The 27,204-nt window shown below is 37.2% G+C and overlaps 1 protein-coding gene across 1 annotated transcript in view; it reads left to right on the top strand.

The window, feature by feature from the left end:
- GAP43 (growth associated protein 43) overlaps positions 1-27,204 on the top strand; it is a 103,283-nt gene that overhangs the window by 44,039 nt on the left and 32,040 nt on the right. Inside the window, exon 2 of the mRNA XM_007516308.3 lies at positions 15,853-16,453. Within this exon, the coding sequence (XP_007516370.1) occupies positions 15,853-16,453 (601 nt within the window). The remainder of the gene's footprint in view (positions 1-15,852; positions 16,454-27,204) is intronic.

Genomic DNA, 27,204 nt, shown 5'->3' with positions numbered 1-27,204 from the left:
TGTGCAATAATTATATATATATATATATATATATATATATATATATATATATATATATGATGTTTAAATGGAAATCTTGATTCACTAGATCTGGGGCAGGGAAAGAATAAATTGTTGCTTGGCCCTTGGTAGTACAAATGCTACTATTTCATGTGTTGAACAGTAAAATTGAACATCCTTCCCCTTCACCTGTCCTTTCTTAACTCACAGATAAACCCTAGGGATTTAAGGAACCTTTTCCCCCTGCCTTTCACTGCCTTGTCCTCATTCAAACCTGAGATAGTTAGAAATTGTCCTTAGAGATAGGTATCTCCAGCTGAAGGGTGTGATCTTTTGTGTAGTGACCTAGCACCATCCTACTTGGTTCTCTATAAAACCTTTCACACATAAGCAAATTGTTCAACTCTGATGGTTAAAAAAAAATTCTTTTTTTTTTTCTCCTCGCACAACTGTCCCCCCAGCTGTAGCTCATTTCTCTCCTTCTGGGGGTGCAGCTGGCATGCTGCTAGTTTACAGGCCTGGCCCTCCCTTCAGCTGGGGTTTAGCACTCCTTTTTGTTCTCCCTATTTTTCTATCACTCACTTCTGCCTTCTCCTTCTTGATCTCTGAATAAGATTTCAGAGCCTCTGTGCATCCCGAGTTGAGCAAGTGGCTAAGCAGTAACAGAGCAGAGGCCCTTCACAGAAAGCTTTCAGTGTCACTTATTTCTCACTTCCCTGTAGCTAGCCTACCCAGGAGGTGCCTCTGTTGTCACTCTTTAAGTTGCCCTGAATACTCATTTTCAGTCGTTTAAGCTGGTCTTGGGAAAGAAACCAATCTAAACTGCTATACACATTGGCAGGCATTCACTAAGGTCTTCCAATGTGAAACAGTGATAGAATCAGACTAGTAAAGAGGATGAACACTAGACTCAGATTGTCTAAAGAGTAAAACTCTAGCTCTACCATTTATGCCTCTATTAATTTCCTTATCTACAAAAAGTACGTATCGCATACATTATATGTATATATATATATTTTTTAAATAATTTATTTCTTTATTGGGGAATTAATGTTTTACATTCAACAGTAAATACAATAGTTTGTACATGCATAACATTCCCCAGATTCCCATTTAACAGTACAACCCCCACTATGTCATTCATCATCTTTCATGGACCTGTATTCTCCCCATCCACCCACCCACCCCAGAGTCTTTTACTTTGGTGTAATACTCCAATTCCATGTTGAATGAAATAAGTCAGAAACTGAAGGATGAATATGGGATGATCTCAGTCTCAGGCCGAAGTTGAAAAACAAGATTAGAAAAGAAAACACAAGTCGAACCTGAAATGATATGTATATATTTTTTTACCAAAGCACTGTTCAGCTCTGGCTTATGGTGGTGCGGGGGATTGAACCTGGGACTTTGGAGCCTCAGGCATGAGAGTCTATTTGCATAACCATTATGTTATCTACCCTCCGCCCTTATAAATTTTCATAGTACATATCTCATACATTTGTTGTAAACTTTCTCTTCAAAATGCCTAGCTCAGTGCCTGGCACAAAGTGACTACTAAATCTTCATCTCTGTTATTAAGACAGCATTTCTGCTCTCAGAGTAAGGGAAAATTTGGGGTGTAAGTGTACCATTACCTAGTATAATAGCTATAGCAGCAAGCAATAATAATAATAATAGGATCAATGATGAAGTGGAAGTCTAATATAAAATATAACCTGTGCCAGATATTGGCAAGCTGCAATAAGAATATTCCTTATAGTTTAAAGTGTTTGATAGAAAATTCAAAGAGTAATGATATTTTGTGACACCATAAAATTGTATGTTACTCAAATGTTATTAATAATAAGGTTTTATTGGAATGTAACTATACTTGCATTTACATAGCAACCATAGTGTATTTTTTTTCAGCATTGACAGTTGAAAAGTTGCAATAAAGACCCTATACTAAAGAAACCAGCAGTATCATTTGACCCTTTGTAGAAAGTTTGCTGGCCTCTGGACTTGGACTATTTATGTAAGACAGTGTATGAACACTTTTTCAACCAAGAAGCTGAGAACTGGGATGAACTGTTAAGAGTGTGAGGGCTTTCAGCACACACACAGGAACAAGAATTGTTTTAGGAGAACCACACGATAAGTGAGGTAAAAGAATTCAGAGTGAAGAGCATGTTCAGCAAGCAACATGTGAATTTACTTGTGGGTAAAGAGTGTGTTTACTAAAGAAATAGGAAGGGGAGGCAGGGTCCACTCCGTAGTTTCTCAAACAATAACACAATGCCTATCTTACAGGTTTCTTGGTGACAGAGTAAATGTGTTAGAAAGGCATTAACTAATTTAAGTTGTAAAATACGTAGTGTGGAGTGAAAGCACAATGAAGAGAACTTGAAGAATGTTAGCTTTCAGAGAACTTAAAATCAGCATACAAAACTCCAAGGTGACATTTCAGACTTTCGGTAAAAAATTTCAGACTTTTAGGCCTTCCTTGCACATCTCTGTCTATTACCTGCCAATACCTCCATTTTTATCTTCTCTGTCTATTACCTGCCAATACCTCCATTTTTATCTGGATACTATACAATAATTTAAATCTTCTTTTATATGTTTTTAGGATACTTGTATAATATTGCCCAGTGTGTACTTATGGTAATTCATAAAAACTTAAGAATACCAGATATATTTATTTTAAAAAAATCATTAAGCTTTGCTATGACTTTTGTGTGTGTTGCGGTGGGGTGGGGGGGTTGACTAGAGGCAGGGGGATATGAACCAAAGGCATTATGCATGCCTTGCTATGGTTTGAGTTTGGTCTACAGAGTTAACTGGGAAATTATTCTAGTGGAGCCATTGATTTGCCCTACCATAAGGAGATAATATTATTGGGTTGCTCCAGGAACCTTTTTTTTCCTCCTCCTGGATCTAGTCCTAAGCTGAAGAATATGGAGTCACTGATTTTTGATGAGTAAGACAGAAGAAGGATGGGAAGAGAGTTTGCACTATCCTCTTTTTCGGGAGCTTTTGAGCTCCGTCAAGTCTTCAAAGCTTCCTCATATTATGCCCTATCTGTAAAGCTCCCCATTTTTTGCACAGTTTCACAGGGTTAAACACAGATGTGCTGCTCTGTGTGACTTACCATCATGTAAAATAGTTTATGAGAATGTTAGGGCATATCTAATAGTGGTCTATGCATTGACAAGAAAGGAAAGGGATTTTCATAGACCTTAACGTCCCAGCAAAAGACTTTATATCCTTTGCTTTTACCTAATACATCTAATTGTTCTTACCCAAAAGAGTAACAGTCATACATAAGTCCCTAAGTAGCATGTTCACATAGATTAGTTCAGAAGTTGTAGAATCTTTATTTATTGGTTAGAGGCAGCCAGAAATCAAGAGGGGAGGGGAAGATACAGAGGGAAAGAGATGGAGAGACACCTGTAGCACTGCTTCACCACTTGCAAAAGCTTTCCCTTTTTAGGTGGGGAGCCAGGGGTCTGAACATGGGTCTATGCACATTGTAATATGTGCGCTCAACCAGGTGCACCACCACTAGCCCCTAGAAATTGTTTGGATCAGACAAGAGGGTTATTTGTTTCTTTGCACTCCAAAGGGCTTCTCTATGTAAAACCACTAAGTAAAACGTGTACTGGTTCTCTGTACACATAGACATTAAATTCCTCCAAAAATCTACATGGCATTAATTTTTTGAGACTATAATAAAAGCTACAAGTATGATGTCCATGGAAGTGTTACAAATGGATTACCCTATTAGCCTTACTACAACTGTGAGAAAAAAAAGCAGGAATGAGTTGTATAAGAGACAATGTTTAATTCGGGAACCAACTCTGGCAGAATTTAAATCCTCAGACTCAAGAATAAATTACAGAACCTGCTCTTTAGCACCTGCTCAATTTCATCCTTCCGATAAGAATGCATAGCAGTGACTCCAGTTTATTCATCTGCTTTTCTCATTTAATTAAACAGACATAATTCCTGACCTGAGGCACTTTTTCTCCCACTTCTTTTAGTATTGCTTTCTCTGCTTTCCTTATATATATTTTTTTCTTTTTTGCTTTCAGAATTAATAAGAAACCCAGTCTCTGGACTGTTGTTAACATTTCAAGCATGAGTCTTCCCTGTCAAAATCTTCACAAAGAAAATGAATCACAACATCACTTGAGTAATGAGGTCATGAAACCACAACCCTTGCTTTGAAATATATTTGCATTATTTCATTTCAAATAAACTTTGAAAGGAGGAGACGACATTGGGTGACAGCACTGAAAGTTAGTCCTTTGGGTACTTAAACTAGTCCAGCCTTAGTAGGCACAACCATGATAAAATTCTACTCAAGATTATTTAAACCTCCTCTTCACTTTTCTTTTTTTTTAATATTTTATTTATTTATTAATGAGAAAGATAGGAGGAGAGAAAGAACCAGACATCACTCTGGCACATATGCTGCCGGGGATCAAGACCTCCTGCTTGAGAGTCCAAAGCTTTTTCACTGTGCCACCTCTTGGACCACCTCTTCACTTTTCATCTTGCATGGGAACCTTGAGGGAAATCTCTGCGAAGAGCAGATTAGCCCTGTCTTCCAAAGGTTATTTTACCTCACATGCAATCTAATGGTAATGTGAGAGGGTCTGGGTGGTGGCACACCCAGTTAAGTTTGCACAGTACTAAGCACGAGGACCCCCACTGGGATCTGTGTTTGAGCCCCCATTCTCCACCTGCGGGGGGCCGGGGGGGATGCTTCACAAGTGGTGATGCAGGTCTGCAGGTGTTTATCTTTCTCTCCTCTATATATACCCCTCTTATCTCAATTTCTCTCTGTCCTATAAATAAAATGAAAAAAAAAATTGCTGTGAGATAATAGTGATGATAATAACACTTGTAGTGAGAAAAATACTATGTTATCCTTTTTTGAGTTTAGACAATGAGCCATGGACCATGCTAAATTTAAAATTTTTATTGGTGATTTAATATTGAATTTCAGAATTATAAGACCCACTACCAGAGTTCTATTTCCCCTCTTCATTAATTCTCCCAAGATCACAGGTATGGGTTGACTATTTCTATACCTCTCTCTCTCTCTCTCTCTCTCTCTCTCTCTATATATATATATATATATATATATATATTCATTTTTTTAATGACCCTGCCTTCTTTTCCTTTCTAAGTCATATCTACTACTTCTGAGTGTCCTCCCCCACTCCTTTTCTTTTCTTTTCTTTCTTTCTTTCTTTCTTTCTTTCTTTCTTTCTTTCTTTCTTTCTTTCTTTCTTTCTTTCTTCTTTTTGCTTCTCTCTCTGGGCCATGATAGAATTGGAGTTCAGAGTCTTCTGGTCATCTTCCCCTAACATTTCTCCCCCTCTGTGAATATGAACCAAAATTCTTTTGGTGATGCTGAAGGTGGGATTTCTAACTTCTGTTTTTTGTTTGTTTGTTTGGTTTGTTTTGTTTTTTGCCTCCAGGGTTTTTGCTGGAGCTCAGTGAATATGAACATTGGCAAGTTAATCCATACCCTGAGCCTGTTTCTATTTTCCTTAGTGGGCTAGGGCTCTGGAGAGGTGAGATTCCAGGACACATTGGTGAGGTCATCTGCCCAAGGAGTTCAGGATGATCCCCACCTGCAGGGGGGAACGTTTCACAAATGGTGAAGTGGTGCTACAGGTATCATTCTGTCTCTGTCCTTCTCTATCTTCCCCCTTCCCTCTCTATTTCTCTCTATCTCTATCAAATAAATAAAGAAATTTAAAAATAAATAAATCAAAAGATAAAAGTTAATTAACAAAGCAAAACAGTGATGTGTTCTTATCATTGTTGTGCTAAGGACTAAATTAAAACTTATTGTATATGCTGTACATTCATAAATATAGGAGAACAGAAGAAAACTATTGAAGAGTGGCTTGATAAAGACCTTCAGTTTGTTTCTCAGAGTGAAGCAAGGCAGATACCTGGGTTCTCCTTATTTACTTGCTCTATGGTCACTGACAGTGTGGTTTATCATTATTTAAAAAGCATAAAGAAATATTTTTGGAGCATCAATGATGTACACTGATAAATAGTATTATTTTGGTAACTGAGGTGTTAAGAATTTTATAAAACTAACATTGTTCTACTATCAGAATGTTTATGATCTAGTGATGATTCTGCCAATGATGAAATAAAAAGATACTGCAAGTGATTATAAGAATAAAGAAGGAAAAGCAAGAATGATAATTCCAAGAATGATAATTGGGGAAGGACGTATATTAGAGTATAGGGAGAAAGTCTTATTCATTGAGAAAAAATGTATTTGGTAATACTGATTTAGAATGTAATTTATTAAAGAAGTTTATGAAAAATCAATAAATATAATTCAGTGTAGTAGGAAAATACAATAATTAAATATTTATCATGCTGTGTCTTCTATTCTTGGGCATCCAGTGAGAAATTTTGTGGTGTTCTACTTGGAAGCAAGGCAGTTTCTTGGCAAGTTCTTTGAACTTTGGTTTCTTCCTGCTGGTTGACTGAACATTTTCTTTAGCAATCCCTGGTGTGATTTGTTGTTGGGCTATTTCAAGTGGGAGGAATTCACCCCTGGTTGTGGTGCAAGGGGCTGCCTGCAAATTGTTGACCTTTCTGTCTTTTCCCAATGGTATTGGCCACCCATTCTTTCCCTTCCTTCTCCAGTTATCAGAAGAAGGCACACTATCTCTTTCATCACTAGTCTGTGGTTTTGTTGTTGTTGTTGTTGCTCCCACCTCAGTAGCAGCTATAGGCACAGTGTGACGTCTCTGAGAACTGAATTCTGTATCTCCTTCATCTTACTCACTCCCCTTTGACTCTGCCACTTAAAGAGATCATGTATACATGAGATGCAATAAACATTTACAGTAAAACAAACATTTATGCTTATAGAAGTGTCGAATTACAATCAACAGTGTTTATTGGAAGGCCTTCCTCCACTGTTCAAGAATGGAACTCATTCTCCTAGTACTGATACCTAACAGGTATTTGCTTGAACATCAGTGACCATGACCCTTGATTCATATATATATGGTTCTGTGCCCATATGTTTTCTGAAAGAGTCTGGTCAAATGTACTCCACTAGGTTGACCAATATCTATGTTCCTCATCACAAACCTGCACTCTTTGCAGCCCAGGTCTGGCGGGGGTCTTCCTTTCCTTGATAACTATGGACTAGTCAGCACCAATCTTTGAATCTGGGGCTCATTATTATAGATTAAGTATAAACAGAGGAATGGGGGAATCACCAACAATTTCCCATAAATATTATCATCTATTTTGTTAATAAAAAACAGATATACATTTGAGAGCTAATTGCACCGGTGTGATTCTAGTCGATCTGTAAATAAAATAAACATGTCATTTCTTTTTATCCTAGTTTTATTGACATTTCTAAGTGACTTTAGAACTATTTCTAGGATTATAAATGCATTTCAATATTGTATTCTCTCTTGTCTTATATCTGCTTATCCATTGCTATACTCACAATTTGAACACAGTTATTCAGTTAGTAAGCTTTTGTGGAAACACGCCCATCTCAGTCAGATGCTCTAGAATTTTATCACTGAGAAATGTAGGATATTAAAAGTTGACAAAATGGTTACCCAGACTTTGCCTATCATCATTTTCCTGAATTAGCACTAACTGAGATGTTCAGATTTTGGATTCATGTAACATTAATTGAGCATCTGCTATGTGCCAGACACCACTCTAGAAACTAGAGATTCAACTGTGAATAAAACAAACAAGGTCTTCAATGCTGACTTTTGCCTGTAAGAATGTGCTAACTATCATCTCTTTATGTATTTATTAGAAATAGATTTACAAATGTACAGAACAAAATAAAAAAAGATCGCTCTTGAATGGAAAGCTTTTTATACTGTGTAGGTTATACTACTTCATATTCTTTTTGGAAATAACTCAACTATACCTACTTAATTTTTTTCCCTGCCACCAGGAAAACTGGTGGAGCTTGGTGCCTGCACTATAAGTCCTCTTCTCTTGCCAGACATTCTCCCATGAAACCACCCAACCACCCCTATTTTAAAGTACAGATTTGATAGGACAAAGAATAATTGACAGGAAAGGGTGAGATAGAGTAGAAGAAAAAGAGGCACCTATAGAATTTCTTCACCACTCTTGAAGTCTCCCCACTATAGCTGGGGACCAGGGACTTGAACTGCCCTGGCCAGCAGGGCGGTGAGCAGGGGCTAGGAACCCAATAAGATCTGAAATGATAGGGACATGAGACACGAAGAATGACAGCAAGACATGTTTCTGATCAAGCTGCAAAATTTTATTGTGAACACAGGCATTATAAGGCTTTGGGGAAGGAGGGGGGAAGTGCTGGAGGAGGAGGAGGGGGAGCAGTCTTCAAAGGGGAATGTTCCTTGCAACATACAATGGATGAAATCATGTTTGCTACCACAACTATGTGTTGTGTCACTGTTTCTGATAAATGGTCTACCTGAGGGGAAAATGGCCTGCCCAGAGGGGAAATGAAACTTGTCTCGAGGGCTTCCATTGTTTCAAAGCTTATCATCTATCAAGCAGAGAAATGGCTCCTGGCATTGAACCTTGGTCCTTGCATGTGGTAGGTAACATGTGAACTCAACCTGGTAAGCCACCAACAGGCCCCTCAACTGTACATGTGAAATAGTGAGTGAAAGTGAGCTCAATACCTGCATTTTGACTACATGGTATTAGCTGAAAAGTTAACTTTATGATTCCAGCTTCCAGTGGGGAATACTTGATTTCTTTATATAGTTAATCGATAGCAGTTCTTGCCCACATGTTATGATTCTAGAGTTACAGCAATATGCTGAACCCTTCACAGGAAAGGGAGTTTCCTTACTGTCCTCCCAGGATATGCAAGATCACTCTTGATGTTTCACATTCTTCTGAAAAATATTTTGATCATTATATGCTTGTGTTCCCATCGGGCTAGGAGTTAAAGGACTTTTCACTAAATTGAAAATCAGAGTCTGAAAATGTGAGGACAGCTGTCAGCAAAAGCATAAGAGCATCATTGGTCCTACTGCATCCTGTGGCCCACCCCCTTAGACTCTTAGATCTTCCAACAGATCAAGTATTACAGGAATCTTGTGCATTCCTGCTGTGCTGGCTCATCTTTTAAATGCAGCTTCTCCCTTACAACTGTGCAGAAACCCACCAACCTTCATTTATAGAAATCAAAGAAGTTGGTTCATTCTTCCCTGTCCCATCTCCAACAGGGGCATTTCATGGGGTTTCTGATATTTGACTAGGTTCCAAGGAAGTACTAAAATGCCACTGTGAACTCATTTCATACAGATAATTTCCTTGAATTATATGCCACCACTATGTTTTAAAAGAGTGAATTTTATGTGAATATCACATCAATAAATTATTAATAAAATAGTAAATAATAAGTAGATATTTGTAAAATTTAATACAAATCTATATGGATGTATATAAGGAGTATGTCTATGTGTCTGTCTATTTATCTGTCTGACATATATCCACCAACACTTTACTTCTGATTTCTTTATATGTTGCATAAGTTTCTGATAGGTATGGAAACTATAGCAAGTTAGAGAAAGAATTTTGCTTAGGATGGATTCACCTTTTCAAATAGTCTTCTCAGAAATATTTTTTTCTCAATAAAGTCAAAACTATTTTGGTTTATGAAAATTTATTTTCAGAAAGAAGATGGTATATCACTGACTTTTTCAAACATTAAAAATTCCATCCTGTTTAAGACAAAATTTGAAGTGTTATACAAGTAACATTTATAGCTGGTAGATACAATAATGCAGGCCAAGTATTTGGGTGTTTGGAATGTTGAGGTATTGCTTTTAATTTTTTATTTGTGATTTAATAGTGATTAACAAGATTGTAAGATAACAGGAGTACAATTCCCACCACCAGAGTTCTGTGTCCTCCTCCACTGGAAGCTTCCCTATTTTTTATCCCTTTGGGAGTATGGACCAAAATTATTTTTCTTTTCAATTTCTCTCTCCCTCTCCCTCTCCCTCTCCCTCTCTCTCTCTCTCTTTCTCTCTCTCTCTCTCTTTCTCCCTTTCCTTTCCTTTCCCCTTCCCTTTCCTCCTTCCCTTTCCCCCTTCCCTTCCCCCTTCCCTTCCCCCTTCCCTTTCCCCCTTCCCTTTCCCCCCTCCCCCCTTCCCCTTTCCCTCTTCCCTTTCCCCCCTTTTTGCCTCAAGGGTTATTGCTGGGCCTCACAGTGCCTGCATAGGAATCCACTACTCCAGTGGCCATTTTTTATTTTTGATAGGACAGAGAGAAATTGAGAAGGGAGGGGAGGGGAAGATATATAGGGAGGGAGAAAGACACCTGCAGACCTGCTTTACCATTTGTGAGGCGACATTCCCACCCCCTGAAGCAGCAGGCTCGAACCAGAATCTTTGTGAGAGTCCTTACATTTCATACTATGTGTGTTTACCCCAGTGCGCCACCACGTCGCCCTTGTACCAAAGGATGCAGAAGGTGAAAAGTCTGGCTTCTGTAATTGCTTCTCTGCTGAACATGGGTGCTGGCAGGTAGATCCATAACCCCAGCCTGTTACTATCTTTCCCTAGTAAGCTAGGGCTATGGAGAGGCGAAATTCCAGGATGCTTTGGTGAGTTTATCTGCCCAGGGAAGAAGTATCCCTATGAAAAATGGAGAAAGTTAAAAGAATACAGATGTCCCAGTTGATTCGATGATGCTATTTTAGTTCTGGAAGTTAGGAAGTCATAGATTATGGCTAAAGCTCTTTATACTATGATAAAAGCAAATGTTTGGACATCTTAGAATGAATCTTAAATTATCCTCTCCCCTTTTCCCAAATCAAAAGGAAACTTAACCAGATCAATAATTTTGGCTATTAAATAATTACTTATTTTGACTGCATTTTCTATGATTCTTAAATATTCATGACAATGACTTCATTTCACTTAATTGATTTAGAATTCAGATCATAGAAAGTTAGTTTAGTAGTACCCTTTATCTTCAGATTATTATTCATACAGAATTTTAGTATCTGTTTGAAAAGTTAAGGTGTCATATACTTTTAAAAAACTACATAAACTACAGATATCCTGAATAAATTGGTAATTAAAATACCAAGCAATAGTGAAAAGATTCCTCAAAAAGTTATGGTAACTCATAGTTAAATTCTTCCTACATTTTAATGCACAGTGTTAGAATGGCCTCTGTTATTTCACAGATAGCAATGATCTCATGTGAAAATGAAAGAATCTTGAAATTTCTTCAGGAAGTAGTCAAGCTTAGTACAAAGCTTATTTGCTGTAAACTGAGTTAAAAAAATAATCTCTTTTAATGAGATTTATGCACTGAATATTTGCCTTTAAGATGCTAGAGTGTTCTTTTTTTTTTTTTCTGGACTTCTATCTGTAACTTATGCATTTCAACTGTTGGGCATATTTTAGAAGATAGATGACTTACCATCAAATATTTACTGTAAATTTCTGGGAAAGTGATTGCTAAAATACTGTGAGTTTATTATTCCCCAAAACCATATTTTAGAAGAATTCTCTGTGAATAGGTACAGTGTTTATTTGCTTACTGTTGTTATCTATGGTGCCTAGCATAGTTATTCCTGCTGTTAAATGAATTAATGAATGAAAAGTCATTACTGTAATAACACTGAGTGAGAGGTATGAAACCTCAATTCAAATGCTGGTTGAACTTGTGGCCAATGACTGACTCACATTGTGAACTTTAGCAAGACATTTAATTTTTCAGGGCCATGAATTACCATTCAGAAACTGAAAGGATTATGCTGAATGTACTGAGAGATCTGATTTCTCTGAGCTTGAATGGACTTTGTCTTAGGTAAACAATTCTATGTGTCATGACACTTTGTTTTCTTTGTTTTGCCCCTCAGCAAAATATACTCCCAATACAATTATTTCTTTTCCTATATAGTACATTTTTACCAGAAAAGTACATATAGTTTAAACCATTTTAATAGAATAATTTACAGGTACTAAGGACACACACACACACACACACACACACACACACACACACTGACACTATCAAACTTAAGACTCAGGAATTAGTGGTTATTTAAAATATCATTGTTTCTGGATGTCTTTACTCAATCACTTACATCTAATTTTATCATTTTATCTTAGGTTGATTTTTTTCCCCCTCCATTCTCTTCCTATCCCTTCCCTCTCCTTTCAGTTAGTCTTCTTTCTCTTCCTTGTCCCTCAAACCCTCTTTCCCTCCATATGTCTTCCTTTGTACTTCCTTCCCTGTCTCTAACTCTATCTGAAACATTTCTATTAGTTATGCTGTTTCAACCAATATTTAAAACAGTTTCCCTAAATCTCTAGTGATGCTTAATGGTAATTCTTCCCAGATGAACTGCATACCCTTAGAGTATTTGAGCATCTCAAATGTATCCAGCATTGGGTTTATGTATTGCTTGGGTTTCTAACTCTTATAAGATTGTCTTCACCTCTCTTTCATAACTCTGGCCTTTCATGAATCTCTCCTATCTTGCCCACTCTTTCTTCTCATGTCTCTTATATACCTGAATTTTCCAAATAGTTGGTTCCACAGTCTTCAGTCTTGACACATGAATCAACTTGAACCTTTGTAAATAGTGATTTTAATATAGATGTTGTCTTTAGAAACTTTAGTCCTGATCATTTGGAAAATTAAAGTGGTAGGTGATACTAGAAACTGAGAAAGAGATGGAGAGTCAGGGACAAAGAGAATGAAACAAAGCTAGAAGTAGAGAGAAGGGAAAGAACTAATTTTTCTCTTTATAATATAAAGTTTGTGTTTCTGTATCATATGGATTCTCACCTTTTTTCTATAAGTATTTTTCTAGCATTGTTAGAATTTCATTCCCTTTTCTTTGTATTCTTTAAGATAAAGAGTGATCTGAAATTACTACTTTCTTGAGTAAACAGAAGACTTTTTTTCCTGTACACTTGCCCATGCTGAAATAATTGGTTTGTCTACTTTTATAAGTAACAGTTTTTATATTAAGTAACTCTTTGTATCAATACCCAAGTACATATGTTCTGTCTCATAAGTGATGCCTCATTAAGAATAACTCAAAATCAAGTAAAACAAATGAAGAATATGTTGGCTCCATGCTTCATTCATGACTATGAATTTAGCAGCATTGTGCTTCCATCTCTGAGTGGAGAGCTCCTGGTGGGACAGCTGCTCCCTTGCCCTAGATTATGTTGTGTATGTCCCATAGCAGTCATCAAAAGCAGCAGGATAGTGGGAAGGTGAAGGTGCTTCAGAAAGCCAAACAATGAGGCAGCTTGACACTGGGAGGAGGGTCCCGGAAGTGCATCTCCAAACTATTTTTAATCTGTGTTATTCTTTGTGTGGATACATGAGCAGTTAACAGAGAAAGGAGAACAACATGCCTTGATTTTTTTTTTTAACTGAACAATTATCAATTCTACTTTTGCTCTCACAAGTAACTTATTTTCAAAAACTATTTTTTTGTATCTCCTAGAATGCTGTGGACCTAAGTTGTAGCAAGCATGTATGCTTATCAAAAGAATGTAAAAACCATTCTATATCATTATCAGGATCTGAGTCAGTGGGACAAAACTGTTCTGACAAGTGGAAAACATACCGTATATTGCTTGCAAGTATCAAGGCCAGATCAAGGTCAAGACTGGAACCAAGTATAGAATTTGGCACATTATATACTTTATTTATTATTATTATTGACTTTTTGAAGAAAAAATGTTATACTGGTCATGGATGTATTTCCTCTGTGATTAGAATACTATTCACCAAAGGTAAAACAGTTAATAGAGGGAATGGATGGGGCCCAGTAGTGGTGCATCTGGGCCAGTACACATGTTACAATGCACAAGTGCATACATTCAAGCCCCTGGTCCCCACCTGCAGGGGGAAAGCTTTGTGAGTGGTGAAGTAGTGGTGCAGGTGTTTCTCTTTCTCTCTTCCTCTCTATCTCTCACTCCTCTTTCTATTTCTGGTTGTCACTATCCAATAAATAAAAATAAGAAATAAATTAAAAAGAAGAAATGGATGAAGATTATAAGTAACCACATTGGGGCACCATGGAGCTACATAGAATTTATGTACATGTCTACACATTTCTTCTTATGACTACTCCTTTCTATTCCTACCCTTTAGTTTAATTTCCATGGGGGGGGGATCGAATTATTATTTACAACAGGTTATTCTGTAAATGTTGTAATAAAATGGTGCTAGGCTTTTTCCTTCAGTATCAGGAAGGTTGTGTTGATTAAATATAAACTTCTAGGTTTGAATTGCTTTGGGAATAAAAATTTGTAGTTTAGTGACTCTATGGCACTCAAGAGTAGAAGCGGTATTTCTATTATATCTTATATATATATATATATATATATATATATATATATATATAAGCTCAGGAATGATGGCTATTTTCCTTATCTAAATTTTGAAAATATGTTAAGCCTATTACAGATGATAAACCATACATAGGTGAAAGTAGACACCATTTTGTGACTTGTATTCTAAATTCTCATATTGTGAACACACGACTTTATGCCGGGATAGCCTGAGGGTGCTTCTTCCCGAGCTAGTGCTCTCTGGGTTGGAGAGAACTCAACTGGAGCCAATCTAGGCTGCTGCGTGGGAGAGGGATCAGGAACTCGTGCCGCACTAACTTTGCAGGAGATACACTCTGGAACTCTCGGAGCCAGAAAGCAATTTCCAAGTGTCTTTAATCAGAAGAGCAGCTGTTTTTATACTCTCCAAGTAGGGTGGAAACAGGATGTGATATAGAGAGGGTGGAGCGAAAAGTGACTGGTGGAAGATCAGGGTGTGACAAGGAGAGGATCAGGGTGTGATAAGGAGAGGGGGTGGAGCAGGTGAGAATTCTACCACTAAACCACCAATGCCCTGGAGGGAGTGTGGTGCTTTATGTAAATGTAAAAGTGATTTATGTAAATAGACCAAAGCTTTGAATGGGAACAAATCAATCCCTATATAGGCATATGGTTAAACAGAAGCCACGGGGAGCTGGCATACTACCTAACAACTTTACAGTCCTGGATCTCATCTGCATTTTGCACAAAACCCTGAGAAGATTATGTTGTATAAACTTTTGTCATACTATTTCCTCCAAATCTATTGACTTGTAGACCAGATTTGAATCACTGAAGAAACAAAGAACTTTTTCATAGTATTTTTAGTTAATAATTTTGTGCAGAGATCTTGCACATATGTGATTCCACTGCTCCTGGTGGGCTTTTTTTTTTTCCTTTTAATTTCAGATAGGGAGAAGAAAGACACTTCATCACACCTCTACTATTCATGGAGTTTTCTCTGGTTCTCTGCAGGATACTGCCATGTGGATCTGAGGACCTGAATGAACCTGGGACCTTCCATAACATCTGGGCATTCCCAACCAGGGAAACTGTCTTCTGGCCCCTCCATATGTTTTTAAAACCATGAAGTTTTACCTTAAGTTCCTTTTAGAAATCATAAAAGGCCAGCCAGCATCTTTTAGAGAGTTTTGATTAAAACCTAGGGTAAATGTAATTTGAATGGTCAAAGCATATCTCAAAGAAGGCTTGGTTTAAGTTTGACATTGCTACAATATTGATGTGGGGAAATAAATACATATATAATAATACCAGTGTTTTTGGAAACCCAGAGTACTAGCTTTCAGGAAACTCTCCGCCTTGGAGAGGAAGAGGTTTAGTTTGAACTTTTAGGGTATTAATTGTTTTTTACCCTGTGTCTGGTACAGTATAAACAATAAGAGTAAAAGTTGACTACTTTGATTTACAAGAGAAAAATTATTCTATTTGTCCTTTTCCTTCTCTTTTCTCCACAAAGGTTGAAAAAAATGATGAGGACCAAAAGATTGAACAAGATGGCATTAAACCGGAAGATAAAGCTCATAAGGCTGCGACCAAAATTCAGGCTAGCTTCCGTGGACACATAACAAGGAAAAAGCTCAAAGGTGAGAAGAAAGATGATGCCCCAGCTGCTGAGGCTGAAGCGAATGAGAAGAAGGATGAAGCTCCTGTCGCTGATGGTGTGGAGAAGAAGGAGGGAGAAGGTCCTGCCACTACTGATGCAGCCCCAGCCACTGGCCCCAAGCCTGAACAGAATGGCAAAGCAGGTGACACTCCATCTGAGGAGAAGAAGGGGGAGGGTGCCGCTGATGCTGGCATAGAAACCCCCCAGGCTCCTGCCCCCTCGGAGGAGAAGGCTGGCTCTGCTGAGACAGACAGTGCCACCAAAGCTTCCACTGACAACTCGCCATCCTCCAAGGCTGAAGATGCCCCAGAGGAGCCCAAACAAGCCGATGTGCCTGCTGCTGTCACTGCTGATGCTGCTGCCACCACCCCTGCTGCAGAGGATGCTGCTGCCAAGGCAACAGCCCAGCTTCCGTCCGAGACTGCAGAGAGCAGCCAAGCTGAGGAGAAGATAGGTGAGCAAGCTCAAGAGGGTTGGATGCCCCAGGTGGGGAGACCTGTGGAGGCTGTTCAGAAGGCCCAGACACCTGGGCCACCAAGGCAGAGGGAAATGTTGGGAAAATGCTTTGGGGGAAATCAAGGGAGGTTGTGCCTAATTCTGCAGAGTGGCAGGAATAAGTGCTAAATCAGATTATTTACATTCCCAAGGTACCGTCAAACTTGAAAAAACCTGAGCCACGGCTGTGTAGCAGCTAATACCAAAGAGACCTGGCAATTATTTAGGCAAAAAGAGTTAAATGAAGTAATCCTGGATTAAAAATGTATTCTATGTGTTGGATAGATATAGTTTAATAAGTAATAACTGAGACTACTTATGTTTTATGGGTGGGAATTAGCTAATGTGATTACTTGGCCCTAGAAAGTGCTTGTTATAAATACAGCCAACCCCCTATTGATCCAGATGATATAGTTTGTGAATTTATGGCAACAAAAACACAGTCTTAGACCACCTTTTGCTATCCTACAATATGTTTCTGGGCATTCTCCCACCAGCAATTGGTGAGTATTGTGTATTGTGTGTGTGTACACACAGAATATTAATTGTAACATTAACAGAGGTCAAACTAATTAGGAAATGAGTCTGTTGATGTTGCCAAAAACAAAAGGACTCCAAATATAGAACATGTTTTGAAGTCAAGATAATTATCATTTTATTGCTGAAGATACTGCTTTTTACCATATGCATAAATAATTTTGATTACAAAAAAGGATACTGGATTCTCCTCAGTTTAGAGCTTAACTAGAGAGTTGGGGTGCTATTATCCCAAGACTGTGGAGAATTAGAATAAAGAATTCCCAGAGAAAAATAAATGTAATAGACCCATAATTCTTGGAGATTAGACCAGAATTGTTTTCCATACTGATGAAGACCACTTGTCTCTATACCAAAGACTACTATACATAAATTACTTCTGTGTCCCTTGAAAAAGACTGAATTTGTTCTTGTAGAACTTGGTAGACTTAACCAGTTGTACATCCAAGAACCCAAATTTGGACTGGGCCACATCACTTACTTGAGAAAAGAACCTTCTCCATCAAAGTTGTCTAGGAAATGCTTTGCTATCATTTCAGAAGATTTAAAAATTAACCATTGGACATTTACTGTGATATCTGTTTTCCAATTAGATATTAGATTGGCAGATTTATTATTCTGTATGTTTCTAGATCTATTTCTTACATCTTACCTCCAGATTTCTGTAAGAAACCAGATATTAATCATTGTCATGATCAGCATACTCTTGTTCTAGATAAATCACATACCCCTATTACTTCTAAATCTTTATTCTAATGCCAAGACACATATTTTGAGGTGAAGAGGACATTTCTCTGGAACAGGTAAGGTATATAGTAATGAATGAGCTAGTGAGTGCTTTTAATTTACTAGGCAAAGCAAATCTTGTTAATTATTAATGCTTTTCTTCAGCTTGACTTCAGACACCTTGTCTGAAAGTCACTTTTTATAAGACACACCGTGCATTGTTATTTTCATAAATCTTGGAAACTAATCTATTCTTAAATATAGAAACATTTGCTATTGCTCATATCATATTACTGAACTTTAAAAGTCTATGAGTAAAAACAGAAGTGTGATGTGACTTTAGGTAGGTTAGATTAAGAGAAAGAATAATTGCTTGAATCAGTGAAAAATTTTGCATTTTCAGAAAAATCGTGACATAGTTTTGTGTAGAAAAACATGGAAAAAGTATGTTATGACTTTTCTGACAACCCACTATAAAATATAATATTTTAAGAACATCATGTTAAACTAGGGATTTATATAGCATGTGTTCTATAGATTTTAAATGTTGAATGAATACAAATAAGCTAGATTCAATTTATAATTTGTTCATTCATTCATATTTTCCTCCTATTTGCTCCATTCATTTATTTAATTTAAAATGTCTGCTCAGTGCAAACAAAATGTGCTCTGTCCTAAAATTTGCAAATTACAACTATAAGTGTCTTTCAGTAGTCTGGTTTTAGTCTATTTATTGAAAGGCATAAATTTAGTTCAACTTGAAGATAATCATAAGAGATCTTTCTTTTGCATTGTTTCTGAGCTTTCGGTAGCTATTGCCTTCCTGGTCCTGAAATTCTGCCTGTAGATATGAATAGTTTCATGGAGTTACAAAAACTAAAAGTGACAAAGATCTAACAGCGTATCAGGCCTAATTCCCAGTGGCCCTATGCCACAATTTCCACTATATTTCACTGAATTTCATTCTAAACCAGGTTGAAATAACAGCATTTGCAAATGCTACTAGTTGGGAATGTGTGACAACCCTGGAATGCTTTAGGATTCTATGACTCCTTGGAGCAGTATGGTGAGATAATATAAGAGGGTGGAATAGAGTTGGGTAACATACAAGTAAAAGAGAAATCAGCAAAATAATTTCTGTAAGTAAAAGGGTAAAAAAATGGATTAATGCTTTGTATTGCTTCTTTTACTATTTAGGACTTAGTCTGTGGATGCCATTTACGTTAGCACCTTTGAAGTTAGCTAGCTTTTTTTTTTTTTTTTTTTCTACCAGCATCATCACTTGGAGGTTTAGAGCCCTTACAACTCCACCGTACCTGATGATCATTTTTTATAGAGATTGAGAGACAGAGATAGACAGAGAAGAAGAAGGAGATCCACTTGTAACTCTGCTCTGCTGCTCATGAAGCTTCCTCTCCTACAAGTGGGAACTGGGTGCTTGAACGTGGGTCTCTGATCTTGAGCATGGCACTATGTGTGCTTTACCTTCTGTTTTTCCTTTTCCTATACTCTCTCTTTATTGATAACTTCCTACTGTACTAGGTATTGAGGTCACAAAGATGAAAAAAAATATATTGTCCTTAATTGGAAAGAGTCAAATGGTAGTTGGTGGTATAAAATTAAGGAAGTAAAATTAAAATCAATCCTGTTAAACACTATCTAGTAAGCTATCACCTGACCCATATTAAGACTACCAACTCAATTAAATTCTGCAAATAAGTCTGAGGTTTTATATGCCAAAGCACTATGGGGCAACATATGAGTAGCACAGTCCTTTGATGGCCATGCTATAGATTGATACACATTATCAAAATGTGTCCTATAACCAATTTGTTAGCAAAAACAATAGATGCCAAACCATTCACTCTGGATTGGTAATTATGTGTAAGAAAATGATATGCACAACCCCTGTTTCTGGCTTTAGAGAGATTATCTTTGTCCCCTAGAGCAATGCTTTCCTAATGTCCAGAGTAACCATCCATAATGTCTTTAGCCCTCCAAAGGATAGGTCTGCTTCCACTGAGCTCTGTGCTAGGATGTAAGATTCCTTGAGGCTATTTATACTCATTTGGCAGGGTGCCTCATACGTGGTGTTGATTTGAAATGTGGTTTTAACCACTTCCCAAATTTATACACAACTCATAAAGAGAAAAAATTTGGCTTGGAAAAGTCTATAAATGCTGCCTATAAAAATGAACACACTGTCAGATATTCAGTGGCATGGCATTTAAATGTTGATTATTAAGCTTTTGCGGTGCACTTTTATGTTGTTAGAATATTAATTTTATTGGCTTCCTTTAACAATAGTCCAGTGGTATTTGATGTTATTTTTCTTCCTAGTTTTACATTCTTAAAAATAGGGACAAATTAACTGGGCATTTTGTTTATAGATGGAATCAACAATAAAACAACAGTCAAATTGGTAGATCTCTAAATCCTTGCCTTAACTTTATCCCTGAAGTTAATTACTCTTCTTTTAAGTTGTTATGTTTTATTTTAATTCCTGCATTTTCTCTTTATTTAACCTGGTGGTGTTAACCTTTTTAAAAAAAATAATCCTGTTGGGAAATACCACCTAAGATTCTTTTGGGACATTCCCTCTCTGGCATGCCTGGTAAGATAATGCTGAGAAAAGATAAAAGAATAAGAGTCTATGATTAGTATACAGATTACCAGCTATGTGACCAAATGAGTGGCTATTTCCCTTTGGGTTTCAGTGTCTCATCTTTAACAGAAAGACCTGGACTCATTCTTTTTTTTTTTTTTTTAAGATTTACAAATGTGAATTTTTTTATAGTAGGTAGTACTTAAAGAGAATATTAAAATATAGATGATGTGCTATGTGAAAATTATTGCATTTAATCATCATAACTACCACGTGGCATAATGCCGGGCTGCTAGTGTGGGGGTGCCTCTTCCCTGGCATGTACTCTCTGGGTTGGAGAGAACTCAACTGGAATCAGCCTGGGCTGCTACTCACTCAGCAACGTGAGGGAGATGACACATGAACCAAGCTCATGGAGGCAATGCAAAGCAATTCTTTATTGATCAGAGAGCTAAGGCTTTTAAAGGTCAGAAGTGGCAAATCAGAAATGGAAATGGCTAGGAAAGGGGTGGAGAAAGGCAAAAGGGAGCTGGAAAGGTAGAAACTTCCTTAGCAACTGTTGTGTGGGTTTTAACTGGTAGGATTAATACTACCCTGCAGGCAGGGAGGGTCTTGAGGGTAGAAAGAAGATAGATCAAAGGAATGGAATGGGTGGGAATCTTTCAGGCAAAACAATGATTATGTAGATAGGCCATAGTATCAGGAATGCAGGGTGCTTTGTGAGCCCTGCTGAGCTCAACCACATCCTCACAATTTCCCGAAAGTATAAGTACCATAATTTCCTCTTTCCCTTTTATAGATGAAGAATATGAGGTTTATAAAGACTGAAGATCCTAATTCTTGTCAATAGTTAGAAAGCAGTTGAACCAGGAGTTGAACCCTGACAGTCTAATTACAGAGATCATATATTGAACTCTGAAATATACATAAGTATTTTCCTAGAAGAAACAAGAAATGAAAAGCTTATAGAGAACCTCAATGTTCTATGCCAATCTAAGAATATACCTTCATATATATATATTTTTTTTCAGATATTCCAGATTCTTTTTTAAAATTTTTTTATCTTTATTTTATTTACTGGGTAGAGACAGCCAGAAATCAAGGGGGTGATAGAGAGCGAGAGACAGAGAGGTACCTGCTACACTGCTTCACCACTTTTTTTTCCCTTTCTTTTTTGTTAAAATTTTTTATTTATAAAAAGGAAACACTGACTAAACCATAGGATAAGAGGGGTGCAACTTCACACAATTCCCACCACCAGAACTCTGTATCCCATCCCTTCCCCTGATAGCTTTCCTATTCTTTAACCCTCTGGGACTATGGACCCAAGGTCATTGTGGAATGCAGAAGGCTGAAGGTCTGGCTTCTGAAATTGCTTCCCCGCTGAACATGGGCATTGACAGTTCAATCCATACTCACAGCCTGTCTTTCTCTTTTCCTAGTGGGGAAGGGCTCTGGGGAATCTGAGCTCCAGGACACATTGGTGGGGTTGTCTGTCCAGGGAAGACTGGTTGGCATCATGCTAGCATCTGGAACCTGGTGGTTGAAAAGAGAGTTAACATACAAAGCCAAACAATTTTTTGACCCATCATGGACCTAAAGGCTGCAATAGTGATAGATGCAATAGATGAAGAATTGGGGGTGGGGGCTTCATTTTGTAGATAGCTAGTAGGCATATTTTAGTTACATTCCAAAGGGCCTGTGACTATACTAGTGTTTGTTTTTGTTTTTTATTTTTTGTTTTTGCCTGAGCCTGAAATCTGATATGCAGGTGGATCCTAATTATTGTCTGGGGAGATGATGTCATGGCTGGCAGAATGACCAGAAAGGTGGATCAGGGAAGCTGATCAGAGCTATCAGAGTAGCTATCAGAGTAGCTCCCAAATATGGGAAAGGTATATAAATACTGTTGATTGTAAACCCCATCGATTTGATGTGATCTGGGGCCCATATTCAGCTTAGGAGCCTATGTGACCTCTGTATCCCTTGTAAAGCATTCCCTCTGAAGGTGGGGACTGGGAGCTCAAACCTGGGTCCTTGTGCACTATAACATATGCACTCAACCAGGTGCACCACCACCCATCCAGATTCTTATTGATCATTTCTAATCACATTTTCAGATTGGTATGCAATTACTAGTCATATTCTTTAGTCATAATTTCCTCAACACCACCGCCAAATCGCTAGTATTATTAAACAAGTTCTGAGTCAGGTTTACTTATTTTAAATATCAAAAGTTTTATTGGCCTAGTATCTGTAAATATCACTTTAAATTGATCTTAACAGGAGTACTACTGTCTCTGTCACATATGCCAAGAGGAAAATTAGAAATGGAAACTTAGTATTTAAAAAAAAATCTTGTTTACAGCTTTTATTTCTTTTTTTTAAAGTTTATTTCTAAAAAGCCTAGTGACTTTATAACTAAAATACTAAGTAACATAAACAAAAGGAGATACTGGAGAATAATCACAATCTCTTTGGTAACAAATATACCCTATCTCTTTCAATGTATGTCACTCTCTGTGTCTCACTCTGTATAATTACATACACACATTTATCTATCTTTCTATCTTCTGACCAAAAAATAAAGAAAAATGTGTCTTAGGGTCAGAAAACTCAAAATTTGAGAACTTTAATCCATTCACTCATAGTTCATGCTAAATAGTTATGATCATCTTATAATAAACTGGTAGACAGACATATATGCAACTCCTAATTTTAAAGTTGTAGGACTATATTTGGAGCTAAAGTTTAAATAGTATTTCTTAGGATATATAATATTTTTCTGGTAATAATATATATATTTCTCAACTAATCTTTTCTCAGCACACTCAGTCCTAGAAGGACACAAAGGAGGAGGAGGAGGAGGAAGAACTACTGAGACTAGAAAGGGTTACAGGTAGTCTATTTGGTTAAAAACATGGAGAATGAGCTGAGCATTTAATCTAATGGACTAGAAAGCATTTAGTAGACATCACCCTTACTTTTTCTTTCTTTCTTTCTTTCTTTCTTTCTTTCTTTCTTTCTTTCTTTCTTTCTTTCTCTCTCTCTCTCTCTCTCCCTTCCTTCCTTCCTTTCTTTCTTTCTTTCTTTCGATAGGACAGAAAAAAAGCAAGAGGAATGGGGGAGAGAGAAGGAGAGAGATAGAGAAACACCTGAAATACTACTTTGCCTCTTGTGAAGCTTCCCCCCACAGGTGGGAACTGAGGACTTGAGCCCAGGTCCTTGTACATGGTAACGTGCACTTAAAGCAGGTGCACCATTGCTGGCCCTTCACTCTTACTTTTATTCTCAAAGCTAAAACTTTATTAAATGAGGAAGGAAGAGCTTTCTAAAAGCAGGCATAAATGAAGTGAAGAGGAAGCCAGTGTTACTGTCTACAACTACAAGTACTGTGCTTTTGAAGATCTTCTACAACTAAATAGCTTATAGCAGTCACAAAGAGGAGGAAAAGGTTCAGAAGAATCTCTAAGTTTTTTTCCAGTTCTCTTAGTTATTTTTAAATTTTGTGTTTGTAAAAAAAAAATGACTAAGGCAGCTACTGAATCTCAGACCAGTTCATATAATAATAAAAAATGAATAACTACTATTCAGCCACTTACTGATCTCGAAGTTATAAAGTTGTACTCTGAGAAAGTAATTCATTTCTGGGATTAATTAAAAGAAATTTTCTAAGATAAGAATAGTGAATAGTGCAGTCCCAGAATTGCTGCAGTGGGTAATACATTGAACTCTCAATCATGAGTCCCCTAATTTCTGGCATCACATGTGCCAGAGTGAGGCTCTGGTTCTCTCTTATAATAAATAAATTCTTAAAAATAATAAATAGCATTATATTTTAGTAGATCCAGTATCCAGTATCCAGTATCATTTAACCAGGTGTGCCACCACCTGGCCCCTTCTCTTCATCTTTTTTTTTTTAATTTTATTTATTTAATTTCCCTTTCGTTTCCCTTTTGTTGTTGTTGTAGTTATTGCAATTGGATCTTTGATCATTAGTGAAAATGATCAGCAGGCTAACTGCTTGGAATCACTTTATACTAATAAAAATCTGAAAATGATGTTGTAGCTAACGTTCAAATGAGAAGAAATGACTCAATAACTTTCCCTCACATTTGAAACCTTCTAATCACAAATTAAGGAATTGCTAAAAATAAAATATTTAATTTTGGCCATTCAGTAAATGTATTTCTTTTATAAATTAGTCATTTGAGTAGCATAGACTGTTCTCTCCTGAAACTGGTGATTAATTTTATTCTCGCTCCATGAGTGACCTGTACATTGTTCTTGCCAGTGTGTGACAGGTACACCCAGGGAAGAAATCATCTGCCAGCTTCCTTGGCTCTTTCTCCTCATCTACCATGTTTAAATAAACCTTGCAAGGCATGTAAGAGTTTACTGACCCTGCTGTGTCCCATTATAGGATGAAGTGTTAATACCTTTCCAAACCAACAGGATTGGGACCAAGACCAGAATATAGACTTCAACTCCTGTTGCCTATTCTCCTTTGCCACAGTACCAACTGTATAGCTTGTGAGCGGCCAGACTACAGGCCATAAAGAACATTGGAGCAAGAGGTTGAAAAGATTTTTCTCAGCATGTGAACTATAACTTAAAGCAACATTCCTATCTTTAATAAAACAAGGCCCCACTCTGTGAAACTGTCTTCAGTCCAAGTTAAAGACCTAGGGAATAGGCCTGTGGTAGAATGCCTGCTTCACATGTGTGAGATGCTGTGTTCATTCCTGGCACCACGTGGGCGTGACAAAGAGAACTCTGTGGAGAGTAAAGTGGTGCTTTATTCACTTTATTTCTTTTCTTTTTTTTCTTATTCAAAAGAAAAACAAACAAACAAAAAAGAACAACAGAGTTGAATCAGTGGCAGTGCATATATGCAAGACCCCAGGTTGATCTCTAGTAGAGTTAAAAAATGGGGATGCTATGAAACCCAAGTTTAACTACATGGTTGTAGCATTCTCCCTATTTATATAAATAGGTCAATTTTAAAGAAAAGCAGCAGTAGAAGATTCTTATTTTTATTCTTCTTTTTCCTTTAATGCTGATGGTAAATAATCTGTGATAATTTTATCAGCTGTCTGCAATATTGTGCTAGTTATCAACTCTCCAAAAAGCAAATATATAAAGTTACCATTATATAGAAAACAAATCATTTAAATTTTTGCTGGTAGTAAAATTGCAATTACATGTGAATATATTTTGGCTTGAGAAAACTAAAAACAAAAAACACTCAATAAATATATGTATATATATATATATATATATATAGAGAGAGAGAGAGAGAGAGAAATATACATTAAACATACCAAAAACAAAGATCCAAAACTCAAATGTCCTGATTTATGTAATTTGCTAATTTCTGTACTGTAAATACTTTCACTATAACTGATTTCAGGATATTGATGTGTAACATTATACACTTACTAAAAGTGAAGCAAAAGGGTACAATTCTAGTCTATACCTGCTAATCAACTAGCAAAATAATTTTGACTGACAGGAGAGATATATTGATCTCAAAACCTTATTTCAACTGCATTAATTTTTTTTTTTATGGCTAGAAACAGAGCAATTGAGAAGGAGGAGAAGTAGAAAGGGAGATAGAGAGAGAGAGAGAGACACCTGCAGCACCAATTCATTTCTTGTGAAGCTTCCCACCTTCACTATCAGAGGCTTGAACCGAGGTTTTTTAAAAATATTTATTTATTTTCCTTTTTGTTGCCCTTTTTTTTATTGTTCTTGTAGTTATTATTATTGTTGATGATGTCATCATTGTTGGACAGAACAGAGAGAAATGGAGAGAGGAGGGGAAGACAGAGAGGGGGAGAGAAAGACAGACACCTGCAGACCTGCTTCACCGCCTGTGAAACGACCCCCTTGCAGGTGGGGAGCCGGGGGCTCGAACCAGGATCCGGGCACCCGTCCTTGCGCTTTACCCTCTACGATACTGCTGGACTCCCCTAACTCAGGTTTTTCGACACTTTAACATGTGAACTCTATTGAGTGTGTCACCGGCTGCCCTTGAGCTACTTACTTTTAATAATTTGAAAGGTTTACGATCTTTTCAGAAACAGATTCAAGAATTGGAATATATTGCAACCATCACTGACTCTCCTAAAACCTAATGCAGAGGAAGGAGTAACTCCTCCCACATAATGTTCAGTGAAAGGGATACTTTAGCTATAGAGGAAATGATGTGAGAGAATAAATTCACACATGGCATTTCAGATCAGTTTACTGAGCAATTTAAATGCACACAGAATTTCTTTTTTCAATTTCAATTCATTCAATGATATATTCTAATTTTATTTATTTATTTATTTATTTTGGATAGAGACTGAGAGAAATTGAGATGGGATGGGAGAAGAGAGAGAGTATAAGGGGGAGAGAGCGCGAGCCTGCAGCACTGCTTAAAAACTCATGAAGCTTTCCCTCCCACAGATGGGAACTGAGGGTTTGAAGCCAGGTGCTTGGGCATTGTAACATGTGCACTCTAAAAGATTCACCACCATCCTGGCCCTAAATTGTAAGGTTTTCTGTCATTTGCTCAAATGAGTTTTGTATAGACTAAACCAGCCTCCAGATGAAGTTGATCTGTTGAGAACAGTAAGAAGAGAAGATTCGAGAGTCCCAGATCTTCTATATGGATCTTCTCTGGACTCTGATGTACAGTTTGGAAATTACAAACATAAGAAATTGCTTTTGACATTCTATACATGGTCAGGGAAAATACCAATATCAGGTTTAAATCTGTCAATCTCATTCACTAACACTGGTACCCACAATAATTAATTAATTATTTTGGCTTTACTGATATTTATTTATTT

The sequence above is a fragment of the Erinaceus europaeus genome, chromosome 9 (genome assembly GCF_950295315.1).
Source record: "Erinaceus europaeus chromosome 9, mEriEur2.1, whole genome shotgun sequence".
NCBI classification, from domain to species: Eukaryota; Metazoa; Chordata; class Mammalia; order Eulipotyphla; family Erinaceidae; genus Erinaceus; species Erinaceus europaeus.
Note: the sequence above shows the minus strand (reverse complement) of the source record. Positions and strands in the feature narration are given on the sequence as shown.